We start from the raw sequence: 19770 nt of genomic DNA on the forward strand, positions 1-19770 counted from the left end.
TAATGTAGACACCCACGTTCACTACTTGATTGGTTCTTAGCAGTCACAACATGTCCTTACCTGATTCGTCACGCCCCTATCATGTGACCCTCTTCCGGAAGATCACAAACAACAACAGCCTTGACTATCAATCGACTACTAGTTGTTAATTCAACATGGATAACTGCTTACAGGCGTTGCTGATCTTGTTGTCTATACTAGCAGCTGTTGTGCATTTTATAATTCTACTAGTAATGACATTCGGAGGAAGCAAGCTGTTATTGGAGCGATTAGCGAACGGTAATTGTTCTCCAGTGCAACAGGGACTACGAATGTGAACTAAAACCGAGAGGAAATGAGTGTGTGACGTGTGCTGGCCAAATTTATTGACCCATAATCTAGTAAACTTTGATTTGTAAGTGTTCATTTTAAAGTAAATTTGCTGTATGTGAGAGACAGAGAGAGAGAGGGAGAACGAGAGAGAACAAGACTTGTAACTAAATCTGAAAAATAAAACGTATTAGTGTGTATGTGGCGTAAGTGTTTGGTAAGTGTCTTTGTCCTTTGTCGATATAGTTGCTACATTGTTGTGAGAGATGGTTGAAAAGTATTTGGAAATGTTCAAATTAGAGCTTGTGTTGAGAATTTTGAGAATGGACCCACCAGTAGCAACAAGTCTAAATTTATTCAAGATATTTGCACAAACCCAAGGATTTAGGTCAATTATGTTTTCACAATATGCTTACATTTATTAACACACCAAAACATATATGTGTCAAACCCAATGTATCATATCATAAACCCAAGTAGATTGCAATCAAAAGCAGTCCCAGAGAGTGAAACACACAGGGTCTAAACAGGACGGGAGACGGACGGACACTCACCTTGCATGACTCACACCTTCATGATGTGGGCCGAGTTGGGGAATTCAGCAGAGGAAGGGGGGGGGGCCGGGCTGGTAGGCAAGGTGGGGGAACTGGGGGCGCACTGGGCTGGAATGAGATGGAGGCAGGTGGGAGGAGTGCACACAGGACAGTGAGGTAAGTGGGTGAAGACAAGATGTGTGACCGCTCTGGTTTTAATGGTAATAAAAGTAGTTAATTCTGGTTTCACTGGATCACCATGTACCCTTTAAATGCCAGTCCAGATTGGGCTCAGATATGCACGTGTGAGTCCTCAGCACTACTGAATTAGAAGATGACTTGTAAGTAATTAACATCTGTAACTACTTTGATGTAGAGTAATTATGCTTCAGTGTTAAATTAGGCAGTTATTACATCACATTGTGTATGAGTGTACAGACATACATAAAACATCATACCAACCATAAGGCTGATCACTAGGAACACCACAAAGAACTCATTTGGAGGTGGAGCTGAAAATGAGTGCACCTGAAATCAGTGTCCTGCTGAGGGTTAAGTTTTACAAACCCCATACCTGCCCTGGCCTTTAGACTTCAGCACCAGAACTGACCTGTTAACCAGTGACTCTAAACCACTGATGAAAGAGACACAAAGATGGCTGTATAGTATAGTCAAAGGTCAAAAGAATACAATTAGGAGGCTAAAGCAATGAATTATGTTCCCTTGCTGACCTAATTGACTATTTATTTACATTTGCACAAGATGACCTGATGCGCCTTTCTATACATTGCTGAGCTGTTCTAAAGGTTTGAATCAAAAGCTTTACCTTCCAGCTATACATTTTATAAATGATAAATCTCTATCAGCAATGGGTGTTCAAACCTTTTTCTGTCGAAAATATCCTGGCTAATTTCACTTTTTAGTATACAAGACCACGGCAAAATTTCGATCTTAAACGACATATGAAGATCAGCATTAGTTTTCAGATGTGACTTGAGTGAACCCTGGAGGAAATGTGCATGAGGTGTTGGGAGGAAGTAGTGTTGCTTGTGCTGGGCTGTGTGATCACAGTGAGCAGTTAGAGGGAGAGAGTTAGTGACGTGCAGCCGTGTGCAGAGTCCTCACCGGAGAGAAGGCGGCTGCGACGAGAGGCCTCAGCAGCCAGAGCACAGGAGATCTCTATTCGCTTCTCTTGCTCCTGCAACTGCTGCTGGGAACTGACTGGAGCTCTGCTCTCCACCGGTCCGTCCAGGAGAGGAACCATGTTCTGCAAACTGACGGTGGGTAGATGAAAGGAGACGCAAAGAGCATGGTGGTTATTTATACCCTTAAAGTTGTATCTGATCTTATTTTGCAAGCAAATGGTTCTATTGCTGAATTGAGCATTAGGAAAATGCCAAGCCTCCTTCGTTAATCAGCAATTTAAAAGTAATGGAACTATAAATCATTTGAATCCTTTGGCAGAATACATGTACTTACAGGTTTTAACACATGGTGACTGCTGAGTGATTAAGCCGCTCAGCAATTGAACATCGTTAGAAACAAAAAATCAATATAAATGAATGCAACTACTTCTAATATACTGTATATATATATATAAACAGTGATACTCCAATCTTGCTGTATAAAATATGGAATAATGAACAGGTTGCTTCTGCATCGCATCATTTTGTGACCTTGTTTCCGTTTTAGAGCTCAAGTGCGATTACTTTGCTTAGCATTGCGAGCTTTATCATCCATAAATTGCCAAAAAATCCTTTTCTAAGGTTTTTTTTAAAAAGCTGTTATTCAGTAGTAATATTTGTTCTGGTGAGATCGTAACCGTTCAGATTCGTCATATGTGAAACGGTTTATCCAAATAAGAGTTATTTGGAATTTCAACCCAATGTTTTTGGAGCTGTGAGGAACTGCTGGCTGTGCAAGATGGCCAGTTGGCTACATGTGACAGTGTTTTACAATTACTACTGCCAAAACGGTAGACGCAGGTCCACTGCAGCCTCAAACATGGGGTATTCAAAAATTAAATGAAGAGCCACAAATTTGGGGATAGCTAGATAGCTAGTCAGCTAGCAGCTAGCTATCAGAGAAACAGACAGTCAGGTTGGTTTAATTCTCTCTTTAGATGAATTATTATTTATAAAGTTCAACTCTCCGGTGGACTTGTGTCTGCCCTTCTGAGAGTGAGAGTAGTTACTAAACTATTGTCTTATGTGCTGTTCTCTGCCGAGTCCATCCCACAGGTGAACTGATGCTTCAGTACTTTAGTAGTTCCTCCTAGTGGAGCCATCTACTCCAAAAGACAGTACAAAGTCATTAAAAGTGTCCTCATGTGATTTCAGGCCATGTTTAAAAGGCATCCTCCCAGTCCCTGATGGCTAATGAAACAGTGGAGCTGCTAGATGTTTCAGAGTTCATTCATTGTCAACAACGCTCCTAGCGCTAAACCCAAAGAACTAATACAAATGCTTTTAAACCCGAAGTGAAAAAAATAGGCGGGGCAGCAGAAGGTGAATAGACACGAGGTAGGTGTATATAGCAGCATATTCAGTGTACACAACAAAGCTTGTATTTATGTCTGATGTTAAAGTTAAACTTCATTGTCACATTCAATGTACGTGGTTGCTTTTAATTTATGTATTCTGATGTCGTATTTATTTCTGTTGTTCAAAAGGTGAAAAGTTAGAGCAGTTATGTCCATAAAGATGGCAAAACCAAATTATCAATTATCTGATGCACTTCTAAAGCTATTGAACTAACCGTTGCACTGGGTGGCATGTTCCCTCATTACCACTGACAAACAAGGTAGAGTTTAGAGGAATATCAGACATTTTTGTTGTAAAGGAATCAGCAAGAATAGTATGCTTTTATAATGTCTTGAAACAAATGTGAGGAGCGTAGAAAAGTGACTAATATGTCTAAGTCTGAGTCAAAACCCACTTTGATTTGGCAATGAGGGTCTTGATCCGCTCCAGTTTTTTCTGCTTCTCCTTCTGTTCCTCGGGGCTAAGAGGGGCGCTGTCCTCCACATCCAGGTAACGCTCCGGGATCAGAACCATCTCGGGAGTCATCAGCTAGAACAAATTAATCTGAATGAATACGAATCCACCCACAAATAGATGCACAAAAATAAACTATTTAAATATAATTAATTTCACAGAATTAAAAATAGTGAGCTATGATAAATCAAATATGGGCATAATGTTTGTACTTGTTTACAAAGGAAAAGTTCAGTTTAAGTAATTTAGTCTAGCTTTGTCGATTTAGATTTCTATATTTTTGTCATATTTTTCTTATTCTTCCTTCAGCAGAAGTGCCGAGACCTTGGGAAGCGATTTATTCCCCACTCCACCGACTCTGGACCGGACTCACCGCCTCGGAGCATCGCGCTCTGGTCCCAACTCCAAACCGAGAGCTATGATTTTGACATTTCACAATTACCAGGATAAGGAACGTGCACTGAGAGTTCGTCGGGACAAGCTCAACTACCGCGGGGGGGGGCGAGTCGTCTTCTACCCGGACTACAGCGCCACTGTCAACAAGAAGCGAACGACATTTAACCCCGTGAAGGCTCTTCTTTACCAGAAAGGAGTGAAGTTCCGTATGATTTTCCCTGCTGTGTTAAAGGTCGACCACACCTTCAACACTGCGGAGGAGGCGCACAAATTCTATGACCAGCATGTCGGTGATTCTGTGAACTGTGAGTAACTTAACTCATAAACTGACTTGACAGATTGAACAAATGTGGGACTGTTGTTGATATGTTCTCTTTTCTTTTTTCCAACCATTATCTAAGCAATCTTCTCCCTAACTCTTACCTTAGTGTCCCTCTACTCTAAACCATAAATTATTAATGGCTAATACTAAAAGTTCCTCTGATACTCTGAGGGTCGGAGACAACTCTGTCAGACTTATCTCATGGAATGTGAAAGGGGTAAATGGACGGTAAAACGTGCAAGAGTGTTTGCACGCCTAAAAGACCTTAAAGCTGATGTAGTTTTCCTCCAGGAAACGCATTTGAAAAAATCAGATCATCTTAAGACTGCGTAAGGCTTGGTTTAGTCATGTGTTCCACTCAGATTTTGATACCAGGGCACGTGGGGGTTGCAATACTGGTCAGTGAAAAAATACAATTCACTCCGACAAATGTTGTTTCGGACTCCTGCGGTCGATACGTGATAGTGACAGGCTCTCTATTCCATATACCTGTTCTGCTGGTTTATGTATACGCTCCCAACTGGGACGACGTCGACTTTGCTAACAGACTTTTAGCCTCCTTTCCAAATATAAATACACACCAACTGATACTTGGAGGGGATCTAAACTGTGTAATGGACCCTAGCCTGGACCTCTAGAAGTGTTCCTCCCACTAAAATGTCCAAATCCTTTTCAAATGTTATGAATAACAATGGATGTGTAGATCCTTGGAGGCTTTCAAACACAAGCTCGAAGGTTTTTTTCCTTCTTTTCACATGTTCACTCCTCCTCACGAAATTGATTACTTCTTTTTAGACAGAGCTTTCATACCCTACATAAAATCTGTAGAATATTTACCCATTATTATCTCGCATCACGCGCCTCTACAATTAGACATCTCCTTCACCTTAAATCAGAAAGACCGTCCACTATGGAGGATAAACCCTTTATTGCTCTCTGATAAAGATTTTTGCAATAAAATCACAAAATCCATAGGTACTTTTATCGAAATGAACACGTCTAATACAGTCTCCTTTTCCCTTCTGTGGGAAACGAGGGGAAATCATTTCCTTTACGCCGTACTCGAACAAAATGGGGAGGCAACAACTACAAAATGTAACTGAATCCATTCACAACCTTGAAAAGCAGTGTGTTTCTAATCCATCACCTGAACTTTTTAAAGAAAGGGGGAACCTGCAATTAGAATTGAATTTACTATCAACCAAAAAAGCTGAACAACTACTGTTGTACTCTCGTGGCCGGTCATATAAGTCTGGGGACAAGAACAGTCGGCTGCTGGCACATCAGCTAAAGCGGGAAGCAAACACTCCCATTTAGGTTCCCTTGGGCCCTTGATTATCATTGCTGTTTTATTTGATTTCTTAATTTGTTCTTATCGTATCGATCGGTTTTATTGTTTCACTGTTGTATCAGGGTTTAAATTTGACCTTCGTTGATCTTGCTTTGTTGGGCCTCACTGTTGAGCTTTCTGTTGTTTTATTGCCTTGCGTTGGCCTTGCCTTGTCAAAGCACTTTGTGAACTCATGATAATTACATTAAACCACGTTATTGCATATTTCCTTCATATTGTGCAGCCCTAATGCATTTCCTGAGAAAAAATGTCAGAACCATGAACATAATGAGAGAAAGAGTGAAAAATTCACATCAGCTGACTGATCTCACCTCTTTGCTGATGTCCAGGTTGTAGGGTTCTGGTTCATACTTTAACCGTCTCAATCGGGCAATTTCTTCCCGAGGTGACTCCTGCCCCTGGCCTCGAACTGCTACCTCCAAATCTTTAATGTCAATCTCGTGAGCTGTCAGCCGCCTACGAATCTGTACACACACGCACAGATACGGATACAATCAAATCATCTACAAGCATAACAAATCGGTTCAAAAGACTTTTGGTAGGGATTGATGCTTTTCCTAATTAGAGGTTCTTTCTAAATGGTTAGCCACAGTAAAAAAGAAAAAACCTGCAAAATATCTTGCCAGACTCAATGTTTGATGACCTATCCTAATCTTAACCATTCAAGGTCAAAGTCTTATCTTAATTAGTCGAGGTCAAAGTATTATTCAAACGTTTTCTTCTGTTTGTAAGCCTCGTACCGAACGGTTTAATATGAATACGTGTATTGTTACACCCCTAGAAACAAATAATAACCGTAGCTGTGGCGTCATAATGAGGTTATTAGGAGGTCAACTGTAGTAGGACAGCACTGAAGGCCCAGATATAAAATGCACGGCCCGCCACTGATATATATATATATGTGCTGGGCAAGTTAATGCGTTAAGGCATTAATTAATTAACGCTGACAATTATTTTATCGCGCGTTAACGCAGTTTATTTTTATTTTTTATTAAGCAGACATTTAACACAAGAACCGGCAGCGAGCAGTGAACAGTTGTTTGTGTGGCGTCACTTCCTTCTGCTGCCGCTCTCCCCCCACCAGGTGACACGCCTGGTCTGGTACCGTCGGTCCCTTCTGTCTCTCGCACACACACACACACACGCGATCGTCTCGTTACAGGATCGTGACAATATCAAAATACTAGTGCTGGGCAAGTTAACACGTTATTACCATTAAGCGGACATTCTTAACAAGAACCGGGCAGCGAGCGGTGAACTGCTGTGTTTCTTTCTTCTCTTCCTGCTTCAACATGCACATTACTGCCACGATACAGACTCCCTCCAGGTTCCCATGCTTCACCTACATTCCCCTGGGTCCTAAGTCCCTCCATGTACAGTTTCTTATCACCCTCTATGTACCAAAGTACATTTATTACAAATACCACACATATTTCACAGTAATCAGCGTTGCATATGTGTCCGACCAAAATACCAAAAAAAAAAAATTAAATAATTATTTTAGGGTTTTTAAAGTTGTTTTGTTTGGAATTTGTATAATAAGCATATCATTTAGTTATCGCTACTGAGAATTTAACAAACATGATTTAGATAGGTTTGCAGTTTTCACGGTGTAGATTTCAAATTGCATCTATTACACACATGAAGATAAAGTTGTGAACACCGGCTGAATATCTATGATCAGAATCATTATAACTGTATTGCAACTGCTTCTGTGTAAAGGGAATACTGCTGTTAAAAAGCACCTTATTTTTTTAGAGTGCATTGTGCTTCTCATTGCAATCATTTCAATTAAGAACACTATTTAAATGTACCCATTAGCACAAAAAAACCCTAAGGTATTATTTGATTCCAACCTAGAGATAGTCCGTGAACATTTTGAGAACTTCTATAAAAAAATAGACTTGTTAGAGATTTTAACCATCCAAAATTAATTTAATAATGATATTTTAAGATTATTTTTTTTTTGCCTCGTAGCATTCAATTAGACAACTATGTTCAAACCCTAACTTAACCAATCGGAGTCAATGTCTAGCTATAACCATTCAAGGTTCATACCTTACTTTAATTATTCAAGGTCAATGCCTAACCTCAACCATCTCATTAGAGTTTCACAAATCGTGGAGTACCATCTAGACATGACACAATGTTGGCCGTTAAACTTGCTTGCATCGAAGTACTTGTCATTGTTAAATCTTTTTTCTCACTTTTACGTTCATACTAATATGGATGTAACACAAATATAATATCTGTAGCACCATTTGCACTCTACTGTTTTTAGTGTTTACAAAATGTCACTGTGTTATTGTCTGAATATCAACTTTAAAGATGTCTATGTCTCAATGGTTTGTATTTGCACTGTAACCATCGAAAAAAATCCCCTTTATTACTTTGATACTTACTGAGGAACATTTGTGGTTATAAGGATCTTTTTATATGATTTCTTAGTTGATTTATGGACAGTAGTAAATTCCAATAAATCCATCAGTGTGTGCATATTTTCTGTGTTTTCTGAATGATTAAACACTCCATAAAGGTGTGCAAGTTTAAGTCAAATATTGTCATTCAGATGACAGGTCAACTTAATGGAAAAAAAAACATTACTACAGACATTTGGATGTTGTTAACATCTGTTTAGGGTGAATTACATGTCTGGTATATAGCCTAGTTAGCACTATTCCTCCACCAGCTTGTGCCCTGACACACCACATGCTCTCACTGGCTTTCCAATTCCAATACCTGGAAGAACTGGTTAGGTTTGACTCTACTGGCACTCTGTGTTATAATCTTTCATAAGGATCATCACATCATTGATCATACCACTTTGTAGTTGGCTGGAGACTGGCCACTTGAGAGGTTTAGACTCCGCCTTTTGTCCCTCACAGAGCTGCTCTGGTTGCGTCGGATTCGCTCATTCTGCTCCTCCACACTCATCTTTGACTTCAGCTCTGCAGGAAACACAGCACTCTTTGGACGCTCCTGTGACAAAGATATGGTATAGAAACACTTAGTTTGTGTATAGCTTGTGTAATAATGTTTAAGCTATATTTCTTGTTTTCAATTCATTAAGTAAAGGACATTTGATTTCCATTGTTTATAAAATGCATAACAACATTGTAATTTTTTGGCCCATCATCCTTTTTTAATAAACAATTTTGTTTAAGACTATGTTGTGCTCAAATTTATTTTAAGACCATAAAAGGAAAATTTTAATATTTTCTTGAGATATCAAATAACTCCTTAATAACGATATTATGAGCATGACTTACATTTATGAAGCCAGTAAGACTGGAGGGCAAGCATTAATAAGAAATAAAAAAATTAAAAATCTACCGATACTCAAAAACAGCTTATATTTTGGTCGGACCTCCATGTAAATGGACTTGCACTTGTACAGCGCTTTTCTATTCTTTCAAACACTCAAAGTTGTGAAACACTACATGTCATTTACCCATTCACACCCATTTATACACGGATGGCAGGGGCTACCATGGAAGGTGCCATTTGCTCATCACAACTATTTCATCATTCATACCCATTCACACCGTAGGGAGCAATTTGGGGTTAAGTGTCTTGCCCAAGGACACATTGACATGGACTAAAGGAGCCAGGGATCGAATAGCCGATCCTCTGATTGAAGGACAACCCGCTCTATTGCTGAGCCACAGTCACACCTACAATCTCATTCTTGGAATGGTTCTAGATGTTATCTCATAAGAAGAATATTACAAATATCTGACATTTTAGCCCCCTCAGCTTCTTGACGATGTCTTGACATCAGTGGCGGCTGGTGGAACATGTTCTAGGTAGGGCCATCCAATCAATTTCAGCAAACATCCCAGTATGATTTAATGCAAAAAAATTAAGGTATCAAACACGCATTACTACTTTGCAGTTAAATATTTAACATTTATTCCAACACAAAAAAAAGCAGTAAATAACATCTTATTTTTGTCACCCTCACGGGCAATTCAGTATTATATATATATATATATATACATACACAGTATATATATCATATATTAATATTCAGTATAATATAAAACACACACATACATATAGATACAAGCTATGATGAGTTTTCACTGTTAATTTACCATCTCTATTAAATGTTGATGCCTCCATGACCAAGTTAAGAAGAAAAGATGTTCACTTTGTCTAATATGTAGCTTGACAGAGTTCTCCATGTGTGCCCTGGTGTTCTCATGTTTCCTTACCTCCTCCTCCCTCACTCCCTACTCTGGTGTTCTCATGTTTCCTTACCTCCTCCTCCCTCACTCCCTACCCTGGTGTTCTCATGTTTCCTTACCTCCTCAATATTGTATGGTTGTTTCTATCTTTTAGGAAAATAAAGAAAATAAAAGTATCCCAGTTCAAGAGTTATCGTATTGGCAATTTTCTGACAATAGTAACACAAGGAGGCACTTATCTCAGTTCTCAGAACACATGTGAGTATTCGGACTGAGCCATGGTCCATACTCCAACACAGGGTTCCTGTGAACACTGGTTAAAGGTTTGTGAATGGTTTGATTTCCTCACACTATCTTGTTTGAACCCTTGATGCTACACATCTGTACATGCTGTAGTTCAGACAGACATTTTGATATTATTTACATGGAGGCAAGGTTGACATACCCTAGAAATTCCATTTGGCCGCCTGCCATTATGGCGGGAAACTCCATAAGAGCTGCTGTGTGATTTGTCGGTGGGGGACTTCGTTCTAGGAGGGACAATGCCAACTGGCAAAGGACACAACAGACAAGTTTAAAACAAAGGGAAAGAAGAGGGAGCTGAATTGTCACAGCTAATACTATAAGACAATCTATACAATTCCTGTCAGTCTCACTTGATTTAATGATACAATCACACGTCAAATGTCCAGATTCTGAACTAGATTATGGATTTTCTTTCATCTGTAATTTACAAATGTCAGTAGAGGGAATGTCAATAGTGTTTTTCAATACTCCATCAGGCTCTGTGTACCTAAATGGATGGGCTGTACTTGTATAGCGCTTTTCTAGTCTTCCGACCACTCAAAGCACTTTAACACACTACATCTCACCCATTCACACCCATTTATACACTGATGGCAGGGGCTACCATGCAAGGTGCCACCTGCGCATCAGGACTAACTAACATGCATTCAACATTCACACACCGTAGGCACAGCTACAGGAGCAATCTGGGGTTAAGTGTCTTGCCCAAGGAAATTGACATGGACTAGCAGCAGCGGGGATCGAACCGCTGATCCTCTGATTGAGGGATGACCCTGGACTACCAATGAGCCACTAAAGAGGTAATTGCTAGATTATGATCATCGACTGATCGGCTTAGAATAAGTAGCATTATTACATGGAAACTTGATTTTTGGTTGTTGTACCTTTATTCATGGTGGATTGTCTGTCCTGAACCTGGTCCTGCACGTCATTGATATTGTTCTGTTCTGCAAACCTGGACTACAAGGTGGAAAAATTATATTATTTGTCATGTATCAACGTTAAATGTGAAGGCGGTGAGAATTCAGTATACAGAATGCATCAGATAATGTATTACTTTGTATAGTGATGAAGGCATCATGTCAAAATGGCTGTAATACCCAATCAATTGCTCACACAGTAATGGCCTGATCACATCTGCATGTCTGACAGAGAAATTTCACACCAAAATCATCTGTTGACTAGTTACAAAGTATCTTGAGAGTGATGACCTTGAGGGAACAAAGAGAGCCTGAGAGAAAAAACTGACTCTTATTTCTCCTTCAGCATAAAGTGCTCCACAGAAGAGATGCAACTGGTTGTGCAGCCATTCATGGAACAGGACTGGATGGTACCAATGGATGGTACAAATGTGATGCCTTGATTTAACTATGTTTACTCATTGTCCAAAGACCAAGGATGAACGTGGTCACTACAATGCTTCCAGCATAACCTATATTGTGAGAATGCGTGAACATTCACTGTGCTACTTCCTGGTGTGACCACATACTAACTACAATGACTACAAATAGGCACCGATAGTTTGATAGACAATCTGTGGCTGTAGAGAACTAAGTGCTGCCCATCCTTTCCAAAGCACCTGTAGTGCATTATGAACTGACATGTACCGTGTTTACTAAAAAAAACGTACACTTCCTGTTACAGAAATGCAACTGCCATGACTTTTATTGGCAGAGGCAATAAAAAGAGCAAAAGGAGGGCACCCACTTACGGAACAAGTGCTTTGTGAGGTCAAATAAGGGCTGATATGGAGACACAGAGGGACAATCAGAGGCAATCGGTGGAGTGCTTAGTTACAATGAAGAAATGGAGAAATGGAAAAAGGAACAACATGGGAAATTTGAAGGGATGAATGGTCCCTGTTGGTCTACAAGGTTAACAATAATGTTCTTAAAAGATGACAATAATGATAGGACTGGGTGAAGCGAGGGCAGGACAGGAGCGGAAACACCCAAATACCTTTCTGTTTAGAGAATCTTCACCATCAAGGTAACCATCATCGATGCCCAAGCTGCGTAGCCAGGCAGTGCTGTCAAAGGGCATGGGACGGACAGAGGGAGGGAAGGTAGGGGAGGGCTCCAAAGGGTGATAGGATTTGGGGAGGGGAGGCCTTGGGGGAACACTTTCCTAGATGACCATAAGGGCAAGAGGGAGGGAAGAAAGGAAGGAGGGAAAGGATAGGTGGAAGAAAGAGTGCTGCACATCAAGAGGAGTGATAATAAGCCAGGCAGAGCAGAAAGGACTCATGGGAATCATTCTGTGGAATGGTGTCTTTATCCTATGTTAAGGAGTTGGATGTGAAAATCCCCAGCTGACCAATGTAATACCTTGGGTGAATTCCTATATCATAAACATTCCATGAAAGGCTCTGTGAAACAGCAATGACATTTCAACCATCACTGTATAAGTAATTTGTCACCTATAATAGACTAACAGTATTACAGTATTACATTGCTAACAAACAGATTTGATCCATCCCTGGAATTGGAATTGAACAAGTAAAGCTTGTCATTTCTATTTAAGAGACAGCTTGTACTACAGCACAAAGTCCAACATGAAATTTTCAACTCAAATATTTTCTTAATTTTATTTGGTTGACAGAAAACATGAATGTTGTCAACAGGAGAGCAGGTTAATTTTGGAGGTGTTTGATGAAAGAATGCCTCTGAACCCTTAATTTATACTCTGGTAAAGTGTTCTGCCTTCCATCTCAAGACTCATGACATTAAATCCCCCAAATATTTATGTGAATCAGACCGAAGCTCAACTGTGCCAAAGAGTGTTATCTGAGAAAATAAATCAGGGATGAGTACACATTCTCTCTGATCCATGAGATCCCTGTACTGCAGTTAAAGAAAATGCTCTGACAAGTGAAAGGCCAGATAAAGTTCTGTCTGCAAAGGCAATTAAAAGCACCAATGTCTTTACTAAATGGGGATGAAAATGATGTCATGATTACCTTTCGCAATGCAAACTTAAATGTTTATGATTTTTGGGAAAATACTGTCCATGTATTTACAATATTACAAATCAGAACAGATTGAATGTGGAATCATCAGAATTTACTATGACATGGTGGATATCCTTGTGTTTAAAGATGAGTCTGCATGAATAATGAGTGATTACTGGGTGAATCAGATTGTATTATGGCTGAAGTCACTGGAGCAATGCTATGCCCCCCTTTACCCTCTTGATTGTTGGGGTAAGACAGTGGCCTAGCCCCTGAACCTGTATGACATGATGATGGAGAAGCTAGCTGGTGATATGATTGGGTTTCATGGCTAGAACAAGGGACTGAAGATGTAAAAAGATCTGGGCTGTGACATAATGATAAAAGGTCAGCCCGATAGGAGTCCTGGAGAAACAGGATCTGGTAATCAGGCACAGAAAAGCGTTTGTTGGGGATCAGGTTTCTGAGGCCACCATGGTATCCTGCTGAGAAGTGATATGGGTGGGAGTCTGGATAGACATCTTTTCTGAGGCCAATCTTTACTTCTTGACTGCAAACATTTGAGGTTAACCAACAAACTTCCCGATGGTCAGAGTGGGTTCGGGCTGTGCCTGAATGCTGATTGGTGTGTTTGGCTGGTTGGTCAAAGTTTGTCTTTGTTCTGCGGTTGAAGTTTTGGTCTGATTCCTCTATTACAGTGTCTAATATACTCAAGGATTCCCCAATGTTTTGGAAAGCTAAGGAGAGCTGAGGAATGGTGTGTTCATGAGTTTCACTTCCATAGTTGTTTATATGTTCTGCATGTAGGCTTGTGTCAGGTTCCCTATAACTTTTGGGTCTACACCTAGGCTTAGGATCAGTTTTGAAATGAGGCACTATACATGACTTTGGACGGGGTTTAGGGATTGATTTTATACGCACTTCAGGGTTGGTTCTAGAGTCAAAGCATGGGCCTGTGCCAGGATTTGGATTGGGGTTGGTCCCTGGCTGGGTGTGTCCGGTGCTTACCTCCGGGCCCAGCTGTTTGGTGGGGGAGATCTGGGAGCCAGGCACTGGGGAGAAGGGGCTGAGTGGGCTGGTGAAGCTTACTGAGCTCAGGGGACTGGCTGGACTATTGGTGCTAAAGGAGCCTGATGCACCGCTGGCCACTGTGCAAGAGAAAGAGAGGGGGGTGGGGGTGGCAGGGATAGAGTCGTTAGAATATACATGTTAGAGACACCGGAATTTCCACTAAACGTGATTATTTTCCAGCACCTCTGTTACCTCTGTGCTTGGCTGTGTCAGTGCCTCTGGATGAGTTATTCTTGTGCAGTCCCTCTAATACGTCCTGGACTCTCCAAAACTCTTTCTGGATGTGCCTATGAACCAGTCCACTCTGCAAAAATCCCAAACAGTCAAACTAATTGAAGAAACAGCCCCTAACAAGGAAATAGTTTCTAGAAGGAAATATTGCTGTTAAATGTACATTTTCAATTATGTAATTACCAGAAAATCAGATTCCATTAATTTATATTGTTGTGTGGGCAGAAATCTCAGTGACAGTCATCTGATGACAAACAAAACACAAACTACTCACAGGGCTGGATACCACTAGAGGTAAGTGAACTATATATATTTAATGAAGGAATTACCCTTCTTTTTTGAATCCTCATGACAGTATTGCATATACTGTACTTTCTACTAACACTTCTTTAAAGCTAAAACTAACTATTGAAAGAAATAGTCAAACCCAAGGTACATTTTAACAAATAACCTGTGGTACTAACAATGTACCAAACCATGACCAAGATATGTTGCGAACAATGGATTTTAAAACACATTTACACTGTATTTGGGTCTTTCCTAAAGAGTACTGATGACCTTGCTTTCCTCATATTCACATCAAACAAAGATTGGCTGTACCAGGCCATCTCTATCAGTGCGTCATAACTCTAACACATGGAGGGCTGTACTCTTTAAAGAGAAAATAAAACCTTCTCTGGGGATGTCTAGATTTGAGAGAAAGAGATCCTGAACATAAATGCTGTGCAATTACTGCATATGGGAACAATGAAGAGATTCAAATTCCCAACTGATAAGGTTGATTATTGTTTTCATCATGAAATTTCGAAAGCAAATACTGAAGAACTATGTATTAATTATGTTTAGAAGTTTCTCCATGGTGCTATATCTCCAAATTTTATTTGGAAACATGCTTTCCATTTCCCATTTAAATTACAGCTGGGTAGATAAACAAACGACAGTGTGACCCTTTACCTGCCCTCCTGCATTAAGCTGCTCCCATAGGTCTCCATGAATGGCGTTGGCCTCATCCTCTAATGCTTCAAACTCCATACGAGTGGTGGTTAAAGCCTAAGAAATGTACAAATGAATGCAGTGTTTCTCAGAATGTTTATAACATATGTGACTAACATAAATGATGCCTGCTAAATGATGCCTTTCAGTATACATGAAAAACTGAGATCCAATTAAATTATTTATTCAAATGTTTAAATTAAAGTTTTCCTTACAACCTGGATATTGTTTTTGTATTTGGGCCGTCTTTCTCCTCCGCTATCAAAATATGGCAATGATGGTAAACACAGCTTTATAACAGAAGAACATTAATGCATCTGAAATGTACATTATACTGATGGAGTCATAAGAGTGCCATAATAAAGAATATATCTGTAAAAGAAGAAGAAAATACATTTGGAAATATAAAAAGGAATAAATAAAATAATAAATCCATAAATAAACATTTTTGGAATTATAATTAGAGAAAAATAAATAACTGTGGAAAAATAAATATAAATAACAAAATATAAAAGAATCATGATAAGCGTATTCATGTATATTTTTGTATATTTATTTATATATTTTTCTGTAAATATACGTTATATTTTTTGTATATAAACTGCTAAGTATTCTGAAAAAAATACATGTTAATATGTTTTTTTTAAAATACATATTTAGTTATTTTTATATTACATTATTTATTTATATTATCCATTTATTTTGTTATTATTTATCTTATTGCTTTGTCTTTTTACGTAATGCTTTTGCTAATTCTTGAAGGGCCAAGCTAGCAACTGTCTTTGTGCTTGGCCTTCTTGCCCAGGCTGATTAGTCAATTCTTGCACATGTGAACCGATCATTTGAGAAGGGTCTATCTTCAGTCTAGCAGGCTACACAGCATGACAGGGCCCCTGAGATAACTTGTGATTCACATACTTATTTTAGCCCAAACCATGATGTTTTCAATACAAAGTACTTTTGGCACCTAACCTTTTTGGTGCCTAAAACCTAACTGAAATGCATCATGAATTACTGTGGACCTGCAGATAGACCTACTTGAATGCTTTAGCTGGACACAAACAGCAGAAGGAAAAGTGACATGGACTTGCACAGTCGGAATGTGGTGGGGTAGAGACTTTGGGAACATCGTGGCAGAAGAAGAAGCAGAGTAAAGGAGAGGTGTCCAAGAAGTAAATGTAATAATTGCTGTGTGTGGAGGAACATTTTTGAACTGGACTATGTTTTGAGGATGGTAGAGGATGTCATGGAGTTTCTCGGGCAAATATCTGCACCAATACATACAAATTTTATTTGGATTTTTTTCCGAAGTAGCCACTACCGCATTCAGACTGCATGTGCACGTCCGCGTCTGGTCTAGTTTCTATTCTTTATGCTGGACAGCAGTAACCCTAACCCATGCCAAGCCCCTTGAAACTATTCCAGTTCAGTTAGGATTAGGCACTAAAACTTAAGATGCCAAAACTACTTTTTACGGTTTAGGCACAAAAACTACTTGTGTAAGGTTTAGGCAAAAATAATAATTTTTTCAGTTCAGGCACAAACATTTCTTTTTTAGGTTTAGGCATTAAAAACTGCATGGTTAGGGCAACATCATGGTTTGGGTTAAAATAAGTATATGAATCACAAGTTATCTCAGGAAGTGTGTTGTGCAGAAAAGCAGGTGTATCATGTAGTTAATGGGTGCGTCATGTAGCCTTCCAGACTGCAGATAGACTCTCCTCAAAGCATTGGGTCATGTGTGCAGGATTTGACAGCTCAGCCTGAGTAAAACAAAACGTGTAAAATCACACACACACGAGCGCACACACGCACGCACGCACGCACGCACGCACGCACGCACACACGCACACACGCACACACACACACACACACACACACACACACACACACACACACACACACACACACACACACACACACACACATATGCACTAGGGGTGTAACGATACACGTATTCGTATTGAACCATTCGGTACGAGGCTCACGGTTCGGTACGCATGACGAACCGAACAATACGTTTTAATAATACTAGTCCATTTGGAAAATGCAGAAGCTTAAATTGTGGGAAATACAATGTTTTCGGTGGAGCCACTGTTCTCAAACTGGCAACACACATGACGTAACGGACAGCGTGCTCTCTGCCCACCACCAAAGAAAAACGTTCTACTCCATTCGGGCACTTTTGCGCTGTGAGACACGCTACACGAAGCTAGCTTGGTGCAGATCCTCCAACGGCCTACAGGTCTGGTGTTTGGAGCCACTTTGGTTTCTCTGTGAACTATGAGGGCGATAGCGAGAGAGTGGTAGATAAAAAAACAACGGTATGTCGCATTTGCTACACGAGTGTAGGCTACATCAGTGGCAATACCTCAAACATGTTAACCCATTTACGCCGACATCACCCCAGTGTGGCAGTGGATGGAACTAAACGAAAACCTGGAGCAGCACACACACTTCAAACTCCTCCCAAAGCATTTAAGCAGCTGTTCCCTGCTGATTCGAACAGGGCTAAAGCGATCACCACGGCGATTGGTACATTTATAGCCGTGGACATGAGACCGGACTCTAGTGTAAAACGCAGGCTTTATGAACCTGCTGAATGTTATTGAGCCCCATTACACAATTCCTTCACGAGCCCATTTCAGCCAAACCGTAATTCCCGCTTTGTGCAAGAAAACAAAAGCACAGGTGGAGAATCAAATGTCCGAGGCACCCGCTGCTGCTCTGACAACGGATGCCTGGATGTCGAGGGCTACACAAAGCTACCTGACAGTAACGGCACATTACCTGACCACTGAATGGGAGATGAAGAGCCACGTTCTCCAGACACGCCTACTTGAGAGTCACACTAGCAAAGATTTGGCCCAAGAGATGACAGAAGCAGTGGAAGCGTGGAAGTTGGATCGAGTTAATGTAACTATTCCTGTGACTGCTGACAATGCCAGGAATATAGTTAATGCTTATGTGTCGCTAAGAAGACACCCCAGAAGAACTCAGGTATAGTTCCTTCCTTGTTCAAAGTCAAAGAATAACTTTATGATGTTAGTTGTAATGAATAAATATATTTTAAAATCAAGTACGTTTCTCTGACATTTATAGTTTTCTACTGTATTGAAAACGTACCGAGCCGTACCGAGCCGTGGCACCACTGTATTGTACCGAACCGAACCGTGAATTTTGTGAACCGTTACACCCCTAATATGCACACATTCTTCCCAAAAAATAAAGACATTGCAACTACCTGGGTCTTGAATATGTTATGCAGTGTCTTACACTAGAGGCCTGGGAGAGCTCCCCTCTGATGTTGATGAGCTGGTTCTGCAGAGTTTCCTTTTTGAACCGCAGCTTTTCCAGGGCCAAAGGTTGGTTATGGTACAGCTCCATCTCCTGATGAGTTGCCACAAGTGCTTCTTCAAGGCTGTCCTGGAAACAGCAAGAAAGGCGAGCAAGAAAGGAAGAGCTTATTGGAAATTATCTTTCCTGCCTTTTTCCCTAAATTTAAATAACAGGTGCAGTATTTCAGCTCAACACTTTGAGTTTCAATGACATATTCTAGTTTATTAAACAAGTTGCGATGAAACAAGAGCTACTCATGGTTCTATTATTATAGTTTGTAATGTTAGGACATAACGAGAGCTATATTTAAACACAGTTACTCAAGGTTTCTGGATTGAAAGTGTAAAGGTACATTTATTTTGAATGTTGACATAAAACAATGAGTGGGCATATGTTACCACAAGCTACTGTATGTATGTATAAATATAATTCCCTACAATGTACAGGAATGCAATAAAACAGTCCACTCTTTGGTAATTTACGATGCTGTGTAGCTAGTGGGCTTGTTGAATTGGGCTGTGAAAAAGAAAGTAATATAAATAACTTTCAAAGTAAAGAAGTCCCATACAACATCACCACAAAGTGCAGCCTCAACAATTATGGTAAATCCTGATAAAAACTGATCAAATTAATTGTGTTCTTAGCTAAACTGTGGTATTGAATTCAACTGTCAGGCGTTTCTATATTTTTACATATGGTAAGATATGATAAGATGGGTTTCCTTTCCTCACAAATAATTAGAAGCACAGGACTTCATAGTTTGGTTAGCTTTACAATCTAAAA

At 40.0% G+C, this 19770-nt stretch overlaps 1 protein-coding gene across 1 annotated transcript in view; it reads right to left on the bottom strand.

Moving 5' to 3' along the window:
* The window catches only part of plekha6 (pleckstrin homology domain containing, family A member 6), a gene marked incomplete at its 5' end in the record, with an annotated part of 47371 nt that overhangs the window by 5453 nt on the left and 22148 nt on the right, over positions 1-19770 (bottom strand). Inside the window, 11 exons of the mRNA XM_079186282.1 lie at positions 864-971; positions 1968-2116; positions 3780-3913; positions 6219-6371; positions 8728-8886; positions 10543-10646; positions 11288-11363; positions 14362-14501; positions 14617-14728; positions 15610-15705; positions 18925-19074. Coding sequence (XP_079042408.1) covers positions 874-971; positions 1968-2116; positions 3780-3913; positions 6219-6371; positions 8728-8886; positions 10543-10646; positions 11288-11363; positions 14362-14501; positions 14617-14728; positions 15610-15705; positions 18925-19074 — 1371 coding nt within the window. The 3' untranslated portion in view covers positions 864-873. The remainder of the gene's footprint in view (positions 1-863; positions 972-1967; positions 2117-3779; positions 3914-6218; positions 6372-8727; positions 8887-10542; positions 10647-11287; positions 11364-14361; positions 14502-14616; positions 14729-15609; positions 15706-18924; positions 19075-19770) is intronic.

This window comes from Pholis gunnellus (assembly GCF_910591455.1).
Source record: "Pholis gunnellus genome assembly, chromosome: 3".
NCBI lineage: Eukaryota > Metazoa > Chordata > Actinopteri > Perciformes > Pholidae > Pholis > Pholis gunnellus.